Raw genomic sequence first — 10996 nt, 5'->3', positions numbered from 1 at the left:
GGTGAAATATGCTTATTAAATCCATTAAATTAATATTTGTAAAATAAATAAAAATAAAACATTAAAAAAACAACTATTGGGCTCAAATTGTGAGTGTTTTTATAAAATGAACATTTTGTAAAAATAACATAAGATGATGATTTCTGTAGCTTTTTATCTGGTTTTCTCTTTATGATTCTTGTTTTGGTTGTTGTTGCATTTACTGCACAAGAGAGCAGTTATTAATTTATAAACACTTAGCTTAGCAAACCTATTATGTGTGAAAAGTTAGGTTTGAAATGGAATTTATTATTTATTTGTGTTGCTGCTGAACTTGGCCAAGCTAAAGAGTAGACAGCTCTTGTTCAGCTCCATTAGGAGAAGTGAGACCTGTTATGTGGCCGATGTAAGCCAACAGCAGAGGGTCTGATTAGTTTCATCTGAATCTCAGGTGTGGTGTTACCATGGAGGTTAATTAGAAAACCTATCTAGTAGGGACTGAGTCTGTCACTAAATAGACAAGGTTTCCTCTGAGGACGTTCTAATCTGCTGCGCCTGCAGCAGTGCAGCGGCGCCGAGGCCTGATAGAGGCTCAGCTGACCCCAGCACTGGGGTCTGATAAGGTCATCCTCTCAGTCTCCGCTGAGGTCTCCTGGCATCTGGCTAATAAAGACTCCTTTCTGCCAATATGGAGCCAGTTCTGTTCTACAGACCGACAGCAAAGTTTACAGAAACAGAGTAAAAGTGAATTGGATGAAGTCGGTAAGGGTTCTGGCTCTCTAATAGATTGTTTTATTTCCATGAAGCTGTCCAGGACTCAGAGCAGCTGCATCATTCTGTATTTAAACTAGAAATATCAAGCAGAGCCACAACCTGAAACCAACATTTGCCAAGGCAAGCCGGCTCCTCTCTGACTCTCTCTCAGGGTATGTGCCATGTGCTAAAGCTTTTAGCCTAATCCATGCATAGACAGCCCTGCAGCCACTGTTTTCTGAGCTGCTCTTATTTTAGACCAGATTCTGCTCTGCTGTTCCCTGTGGATAAATGAGGAGCGCAGCAGTGATGGCAGCCGCTCTCAGCCAACGCTATGCACCCACCTCACTATAATGTGTTTTCAGAAGATCCCTGGATCCTACAGAGGATTCTGAACCGGAGCCAGGACCTGCTTTCAATCACTCCATCAGCACACAAAATGACATCATGTACAGGTATTGTCTCCATTATGAAATGTGTGACATGGAACTTCTTTACATGCCAGAGTCAATGTGTTGTTTTGTTTGATGTCTTCTTTCCTGGGACATCCTGAATGTTGAACAGACAGGTAGAAACCCCATGAGCTTTCTCATCCACTGGAAAACAGCAGACATGATCCACATCTGGTACTACTGAACCCGAACAGATCCACTATCACAACTTACATGACTCTTCAAATATTAGCTCTCCAGACTCTGACAGAGAGCAGAGTGCAGGAACATTCTGCTCAATCAGTGTTACATTAGGAACTACAGGAGGGCCTGGAATATCTAATGCTAATATAAAAGTCAAATACTTGTTTATATTGTTTAAGCAACAAATCTCATCCAAAAACAATGCAAATCTGCTCTGTTTCCAAGGGAATCAATCAGGATCAGGAATAAAGACTGAAGGAAATTTGAAGGGATAGTTTGGATTTTTTTATGACAGGTGTTCTCAGCACTAATAGTTTTTACAGTGCAGCCACCTAGTAGGATTCAAGGGGCGGCGGTGGAGGGTGTGACAGCATCACATTCCAAGTTTGATCATTAATACCTGTTGTAACATATTTATGACAGATGATTCTTAGTTAATGTCAAGTTGACATAACAGAGACTTTTTAAATCATGTCGACTTTGCATTACAAATGTCAATATTTCCTGAATGACAATGACAGCAGTCAAATATTCATCACAGATGTTATGTCATACTTATACAGTGTCATATCAGTCTTATGCACACCCCTTTAAATGAAATGTTACCGTAATTTCTGTTTTAGAAAATAAAGTGATATTTTTTTATGAAAATCAGAATGGGCTCTGGTATGAAAATTTGGAAACTTTATTTTTAATAATAATAATAACAATACATTTTATTTGTAGGTGCCTTTATTTACAGTAAAGGTCACATCACATAATTTAACATAAAAACAAACAAAATTTTAAGCCATATTGCCCAGCCATGTCAACAAGTGGAAGAAATAATAACATTATGAAAGCCCAGTTAAAAAGATTAAAACTAACCTCTTAAAAGATGCTCCACAGACTAAAATAAATATTACTGGATCTCACAATCAAGAATTTCCGAGCAAGGTGCTTGCTCCATCATATGTAACCATAGTAACTATGAATTATGTTACTACTTAAAAAAGAAGGGCTAAAAGTTTATTTTAAACAAGTTTCTGGGAGAGGGTTTATTGTGCATTAACTGTGTGAGCCCCATGTGTCTTACAGCAGCATGTGGAAAGTAACATTTGAGTGTTTCCATGTTAAGTTACCAGGGGTGGTAAATGTTGGAGGAACAAAAGCTCCAACTGTGTATTAAATGACTGATTTTAGTGCCAGTTGGGGACATCAATTATTTCTGCAAATGCACAGGCAGGATGACAAATAGAAGATAAAAATGTGGCAGACAGATGACACAAAAGCATGCAGCACTATGACTGATGCTACAACTTGTGCTGTGAATGTTCATAATTAGGTGATTTATGCTGGTCATTGCAGAAGCAGCGCCAGTCTCCACATTCCGCTCCATTTATCTGTCCTGCTACCGTATTAACATCATTTGACCATTTATCTGCAACACTCGTACTCTCAACAGCTACACTTTTAATTTAGCGTTTTATGGATTTAGAGAGTAATATATCTTATAGATGTCAAATCTTTTAGAAATGAAACCCTTCTGTTCTCCACTGGTAGCACTGCAGATATGACAAGATCCAGGTCAATCTGAGATAATGGAGAGTATTTATGAATAGATGTGTGATTTCAATAATGAAAGTGCTTTACTACAGAAAGATTCCATCTATAAAGTTTCATTAGTTTCTTAAATTTTACAATCTCTTAACATGTCACCTTTTGAACAAGACCGTTCTTCCTTAATGGGATCCACGACTAGCATTAGACTTTATTTGAGAAATATTTATGTTAGATGTAAAAACAATAAAGTAAAGATACTGTAGGCTGTTTGGCTTTTATAAATTTAAATAAAAAATTGTCACACAGACATCACCATGTAGTTTAAGCTGCGATGTATTCTGGGTAAATGGTGTATGCTAGGTCCAACTGCACTAGTTCCATCTAGCCAAAACAGCCAAAACAATTTTAAGCCTTTTTTTAGTTTAAAAAAAAGCTCCAACTGAAATGTATGAAAATGTGGAAATTTTAAAGGGTAATGAAGATAAGAAGGAGCAAACGGTGGAAGAGGAAAGCGTTGGCTGAAGAAACTGATGTTTGCTGCTGTTGCTGCCATCTTCAGCTTCATAAATGAAACAATGAATGACACGTACCTCTGGTCAGACTGCGAGATCCGGTAAATAGTGGACGCACTCTGTGTCAGGTCAGGTGTTACACCAAAAACTGTGAACCATCATATTCTGCAACCACAGGGGGCGGTAGCGTGCAAGTACATCTTGAAGGCCACCGAGAAGAAGAATTTACATAAACTACGTAAATACTGATACATCTGAGATTGTAAGCTTCACGGCTTCTTCATTCCCATCATATTGATGGACGAAATATATTTTAGTTTTTTGTATTTAATGCTTATGAACCATTGTATTGTGCTATTGTTAAAATATGTAACCCCACTGTAGCCGTTTAATAAATCGGTAAACAATTAATAATTTGTTCTAACTGCTTTGGTAGTTTTTAACATGGTTTTTCAACTTCCCGCCACCTCCTCATTAAATGAGATGAGTCACATCACATTTAAAATAATATTTAATCCTCAAGAGAAGAGGTTAATTCCTTTTCAGAACAAGGACCAGTCACTAAGCCTCCGTGGGTGAAAAATATAGCAAAAGATATAACATTACCGTATTTTCCGGACTATAAGGTGCACCTAAAAGCCTTAAATTTTCACAAAAATCAGCAGTGCACCTTATAATCCGGTGCGCCTTATGTATGCACTGAATTCCAAAATCTGTCCCTGACACAGAGACGTAAAGTGTAAAGTACGTACGCTGGCAGCGATAAACCAATCAGAGAATTGTTGTCCAAGTTCTGCAGCATACGCCTCGGGTAAAAACCAGATAGGTTTTTCCACGCATCACCGTCCCTGTTCATCTGCGATGCCATGCACACCCATCTCACTGCTACTGTGAAAAAGGAAGTGAAGCAAACTAATTCGGAGTTTGCCGTCATTCCGGGAGAATTAACAAAAGAACTCCAACCGCTGGACATTGGTGTAAACAGGGCGTTCAAAAAGAAGTTGCGAGCGGTGTGGGAGCGATGGATGACAGACTGCGAACACACGTTTACTAAGACGGGGAGGCAGCGCCGGGCGAGTTACGCCGCCACCACGTGTGAATGGATTGTGGATGCCTGGGCTAATGTATCTGCCTTAAGTGTTGTCTGAGCTTTCGCGAAAGCCGGCATCATTGCTGAACAGCCACCTGGCAACGAGACTGACTCCAACAATGATGAGAGGGAACCTGGCATGTTTGATGGCGAAATTGCCCAGCTGTTCAATTCAGATACAGAAAAAAAGGTCTTTCATGGATTTGTGGAAGAAGAATGAAAAATAACGTGAGTGAAATGTTGCATGGTAGAATGAAGTTCAACTAAACTTAATGTTTTGTTTCTGTTACCTTGTTTTTTTTTTTTTTTTTGTTGACCGTATGTTTTAGCATGCGTCTTATAATCCGGTGCGACTTATGTATGGGTTAAATGAAAGTGCGCCTTATAATCCGGTGCAGTAATTAAAATACAGTAAAATACAGTAATTAAAGTAATTATGAATTTTTACACATCACAAACAGCACTTTTTAAGTTAATAGAGAAATTCCAACATATTTAGGCTGACATGTTCAACTACTCGTGGATCCCTTTAAACAAGTAGTTCCTGTAATTTTAAAAGAGACATTCATTCAATAGCTACACCAAAATCTAGAGGACAGAAAGAACACTCTCATATAGCAAGCAGCTCAGATTTATGGAGTATCTTTATGTCACAGTATCGACTCTGAGTAGAACACCCAGCCTCAGTACTCAAACTCCATATCTGCTCCTTATTAATCTACTGTTTATGTTTAGAGTTTAGGCTTCTTAGGTTCCTGCTGTATCATTTTATCCCTCCCTTTGCAGTCATGCAGCCACAACTTCACAAGAATCGCTGTTGTGCGATCCAAAATTACATAGTCCCAGCTGTCATGTGCTTCAGCACTGGTAGGACAAACAGGGACAAATTAAACTTGAATATTTGCCACTAAAAGAGACAAAAAACAAGCTAGAACGTAATCAAACCAGATGTCAGATGTCTGGGGTTGAAACAATTAATTAGATTAATCAGGATGAATCAAGTAATTTAGTAATTAATTGATCATTAACTGGAGCATACAGACTTAAAAAAAGGTTATTTGTTGGAAGAGCAACACAAGTAAAGAAGTAATCAAGCCAAAACTGGACAGAAAATATTTACATTTAAGATGAAAGAAACCTTTGTATATGTACTACCTAGTAATCTCCAATTAAGCACCTTTTGCTATTCAGTTATTAATTGGTCAATCTAAAAATAACCACCAGATTAAAAGCACCAATTAAAAAGAATCTGGCTAAAGTAAAGAGTTTTCTATCTGAAGCACATTAAAAAAATATATTTTACTCCCAAGTCTCCCAATTCATTCCTTTGTCTTTCCTAAACAACAAGAAGAAGAAAAAAGTCAGAATGGCATCAAAAGAACATGGCCCTCTCTGCAAGTCCACCAGTCCTGACTGGCTGCTGGGTGTGTTGCCTGCACTGCCTGACTGTCCTTCAGGTAGCCTGACTATGACGCAGCCAGGATTGAGTTTTGTTTGTCAGAATAGCTAAAAACCTGCTACTGTTGTACATGTTGCCATTTTGCCATTTTAGGAACCAAAAGAGGAAGCCTTTGGCTGTGAGAACTAACATAAAGGCAAAGGACCAGTCACTCAGTTATTATAACATGAAGAGATAAAGGTATAGCAAAAAGCAGAGATCATCATTGATGACATGCCTTAAAAATCTCTCCTGCAGCATGTTCAGCAACTTCTTTACCAAGGAATCAGTGAATGGAACACATGTAGACACGCAAGGAAAAGGAAAGAAGTGATTTGAACATACCTGGCCCACAATGCCGCCCAGCAGCGTCCACATGGCCTGGCCTTCACTCCGCAGGGTTCCGTTCACACTCAGCAGATCCTCCAGAAACTCGCAGAGCTGCAGCAGGACAGGAAGCTCAAGATCATGCAACAGGGTCACTGCAGCTAACAGCATTGGTGCTTCAGGGGGGACTGAAGTATGTCAATCTCATTATTAATAAATACAAACAATGAAATGTCTGAGCAGCTTTCTTTACTTTCTAGAAAACATACCAAACTCCCCTGACCTTTAAAACCCATAGAAAATCTCTGGGCTGTTGTTGTCAAGAGGAAGATGAGAGACATTAGACCCACCAAGCAGATGACCTGAAGGCAGCTATCAAAGGAACTTGGGCTTCCTTTACACCTACACAGAAGCACAGGCTGCTGTCCTCCATGCCACGCTGAATTGATGCAGTAATTCATGCGGGAGGAGACCTACCAAGTACTGACTGCTGAGTGATGTTCATACTTTTCAAAAGCCTCACATTTGTGCTTAGAATATATTTTTATTGGCCTAATTCAGGAGTTGGCAACCCAAAATGTTGAAAGAGCCATATTAGACCAAAAAAACAAAAAACAAAGCTGTCTGGAGCTGCAAAAACTTAAAAGCCTTAGATAAGGCTTATAATAAAGGCAAAACATGCTTTAAGTGTTTATATTAGCCTATTATCAAAATGACTAAGTGTATTCATAATTAGCATTCATGATTAAATGTTTATTTTCCTTGCAGTGTGTCCTGGAAGGAATGACGTACCATGTGACCACTCTGTTGTACGATGTACATTTTTATTATGAAGATCGACAGGGAAAGGGTCTTCGTTTTTCCTTTTGGAACTGCAGTGATCGAAAAAACAACGTGCGAAAAAACAACAAAACGGAACATGCATAACGTGCCCCTTATCTGTACAACAAACGGAGTGCAATAAAATGCAACCTGCAGTGATAAAAATAAAGCAGTAGCCTTTTGAAAATGTAAAGTATACAAAATGAAATTAATACAATTGAAGTTTGATTTCTGTGCAAATGCCAAGAAAGTCAGTGCAATGGTAAAACATAGCAGCATCCTCTTTTGACATGTAACCATTCTCGCACCTGAGCAACAAACACAATAATATCGCCAAGTGTCATTCTAAATATATACTGACAAAAATCACTTATCAATTTATAAAAAAAACCCACTTTATTACTAAATATATGTGCCTATGACAGGATTGTGTTCTTACGTGTTTAATGTGACTTCTGTTTACGGACATCACTCTACAGCTTCTCAACCATTTTTTAATCTTGACGCGGCAGCTAATGTAGCGCCTTCCCTGGAAATGTCTTTCCACATTACCGTATTTTTCGGACTATTAGCCACTACTTTTTCCCCACACTTTGAAGCATGCAGCTTACAGCCCAGTGCGGCTATGTACGTTACCAGTTTGTTTGTTTTTTTAATTGTAGGGGCAGCTTATAGTAAGGTGCGCTCTACAGTCTGGAAAGTACAGTTTTCTTTTTGTTATTTGACAACTTCTCGCTACAGAGCAAACATTCAGGTAATCTTTCCGTATTGGTAGTGAATGCAAATTCGGTCCATGAATTGTAGAATCTCTCCTCAGCTATTTGTCTCTTTTCCCTTTTGCTCTCCATGACCCACCAGACATCCGTCGGTTTGTTTACAACAGTCACATGCCTCGCATCCCGCCCATAGTCACAGACTATGACACAAATCTTTGTTGACAGAAATGTTGAACTTTTATATATCTTCTACACATTTTTATAGCATTGTAAAACGTTAAGAATGATTGTGTCATGTTTGTCCTCCAACAAAAAAAAAACAAAAAAATATATTTCCCACCCCCATCTTTTTCCATTTTCAAACATTTTTGAAAAAGATCCAGGGAGCCACTAGGACAGTGCTAAAGAGCCGCATGCCTCTCTAGAGCCGCGGGTTGCCGACCCCTGGCCTAATTTAATATAATGGTCTGAGGAAGTGAACCTTGGGAATTAATTTTCTGAAAGCCAAATTCATCAACATTACAAGAAACAAAGGATTGGAATATTTCAGTCTGTGTAATTAATCTACATAAAATATGAGTTTGACTTTCTGAAATCAGGGAAAACAAATACTTTGTCACAATATTCTCAGAAAATCATTTTTTGAGACATACCTGCATAAACAGGATGGTCAGGAAGGTTATTAGAAAAAAATAGAAAAAACTAACAAATTGATATTTCTAATTATTTAAAAATGCAACTGAAAACCTCAGGTTCAAGATGAATCAGTCAAACTCAGACTTCTACCAGCATTTTTTTTCTAAGGCTAAAACCATGGAGGAACAACTCAGCAGTGCAATTAGCAACACACACTCCATTAATAACGCTCAACACCCATATCACATTCCCCTATGCAACATTAACTCCTGTGACTTTTACTCTGCCACTGGATTCTCTTCCTCATGTTGACAGATGGTGTGGCCGTAGCCTCACAGAGGTCACATGTTTGAGAGGAAATAATAAAAAGCTAAATGCTCCATTCCTGGGGCCAGATCTGATCTCATGTAGCGCTCTCCAGCCAGTCAGTCACTGAAACAAAGTTTAGACTTGATTACAGGGCCAGAAAAAAAAGCAGAGAGCAATGCCAGCATCAAGCTGAGTCTACACACTAGCTGTCGAATAAGAGGTCATGAGCTGTGTGACTGTCTCCATTACAGTACCGCATCCGCCAAATTCCACATGGGAGTAGATTATAACAGCTACAACTTCACTACACTGAAATCAGATACAAAGATTAAAGTTTCAGACAAAGTGCAAAAAAAAAAATAATAATTCAGTAGTTTCCAATGACAACAATAACCTATTAATTCATGTGCGTGAAGGAACTGGCTGATCATAAGCACAGCTCAGAAATACTTAAAAAGAAAAAAAGAAAAACAATCACAAAAAATAGAAGACATAAGTTCATCCTCCATATCAGTTTTCATGTGAAAAGGTTTTAGGCTGAACTCCAAAGTCTGTTGCCTAGGCAACAGCAATCAATTGTGTCCAAAAAGTCTAACATGTTAAGATATGTCTGCGCTTTATTTATGCCTAGTTCATACAGGAAGATTTTTATGCCAATTTTTGTCCCATTTCCATCTTGCAACAATCTAAAGGATGCCGTGATTACCAGAAGGGCTTCAAAGAGAATATTAAGAGATATTCTTAATATTCTTAATATTAAGAATATCAATATTCTTAATATTAAGAATATTAAGAATATTAATACCAGGGTTAGATCACTCTGGACCCTGGTTGTGTTCAGAGTGATCTACAACCAGGGATATTCAACATGTTGGATTGTCTTGGTTAAATATCGTAGTGTGTGGCATTCCAAGAGGACAAACGAGAACACAGCCAGTTAAATGTGACGTGTAGCCAATCTGAAAGTGAGGTGACGAAAACAAGGAGGGGAATCCATAAAACACCGAAGACAAAACAACTACCATGGAGGACCAGAAAGATCAGTGGAGATGTCTTTGATTAGTTGTTTTTCCCCATAAAATACAGCGCACAAACTATCGCCATTACTTCTTTTACCAGTCGGCCATGTTTGTTTACTCTGAATTCATGATTGGTCTCCAGAGGTTTGGCAAGATTTACTGTCTGACGTCAGAATGTTGGTGAGTGAAATTGGTTCAAGCATGTGTTGGTCCTGTTGTAGAGTATGGCTGGACTCCACACAATGTAACGCCAAACTTGCTATATCTACCATTTTTTATCGTAATGTGGTCTCAGGTTTTAAAAAAGATGAGGAAACAAATCACTGATGTAATCTATTCTGCAAGTTATACAAGGAAGTATATCTATTTTTTTATATGAGGCAAGAGTCAAATATACTGTCAAGATGTTTTATTTGTTCTGAAGAATTTTATTTCCCTAGATTTTGGAGCTTTATTGTGACTTTACAATAAAATCGATAAGATTTTTACTTGTTTGTGGGGGAACACAAATGTTCCTTCCTGTCACTTTATTTTCCCTGTGCATACACAAAAAAAATAATTAATAATCAAAATATTTGGAAGGAATCCTCCCCAATTTTTACTGTCAAAAAATGGCGATACTAAATCGGATCACATTTAAATCTGTAGCGAAAGCAGAACAGAGCTAGAGGTTCGGTGCAGAACTGGACTGATAGCAAAATCTACAGATGCTAAAACTACATGTTTATCTGTCAGCTATGACTGGTTGTTTTTTTGCCTGTAAACACACCAGCGGGGAATGTTCTTTGGTGCGCTTTGTTTTGGGTCTAGTGAAAAATAAGATGAAGATGAAGAAATATGTGTTGATGCAGAGATAATATTCTTTCCTCAAGTTTCTCTATCACAGTTTTCTTTCATGATGAACTAAAACAAGAGACACAAAGACGGCATTGGCCAGTCAGACCTCAAAGAAAACTGAAAAAAGCTGTTGGTCAGTAAATGTCTGACCGCTGCTCCTGAATAAAATTTTACGTTTCATAAAACATAAGGAAAAAACAAACACAATTAAAGCCTGCAGCATGTTTAAATTATAACTTAGAAGAAGTTAATATTCTAACAATCCTACTTTTACTTACTTAAGAGCAAATTCAGTTTGAAATTTTAATTTATAATAAAAATGATTACTGAAAAACAATGACAATACATAATTCTGGTTCCCCACTAAACACCTGAAAAAAG

The 10996-nt window shown here is 38.0% G+C and overlaps 1 protein-coding gene across 1 annotated transcript in view; it reads right to left on the bottom strand.

The window, feature by feature from the left end:
* The window catches only part of phf14 (PHD finger protein 14), a 104873-nt gene that overhangs the window by 74876 nt on the left and 19001 nt on the right, over positions 1-10996 (bottom strand). Inside the window, exon 10 of the mRNA XM_015060417.1 lies at positions 6295-6390. Within this exon, the coding sequence (XP_014915903.1) occupies positions 6295-6390 (96 nt within the window). The remainder of the gene's footprint in view (positions 1-6294; positions 6391-10996) is intronic.

The sequence above is a fragment of the Poecilia latipinna genome, unplaced genomic scaffold (genome assembly GCF_001443285.1).
Source record: "Poecilia latipinna isolate Pla-1442-1.1 unplaced genomic scaffold, P_latipinna-1.0 Scaffold1712, whole genome shotgun sequence".
In the NCBI taxonomy this organism is placed as follows: Eukaryota; Metazoa; Chordata; class Actinopteri; order Cyprinodontiformes; family Poeciliidae; genus Poecilia; species Poecilia latipinna.
The sequence above is the reverse complement of the archived record's forward strand: the minus strand, read 5'-3'. Positions and strand labels throughout refer to the sequence as shown.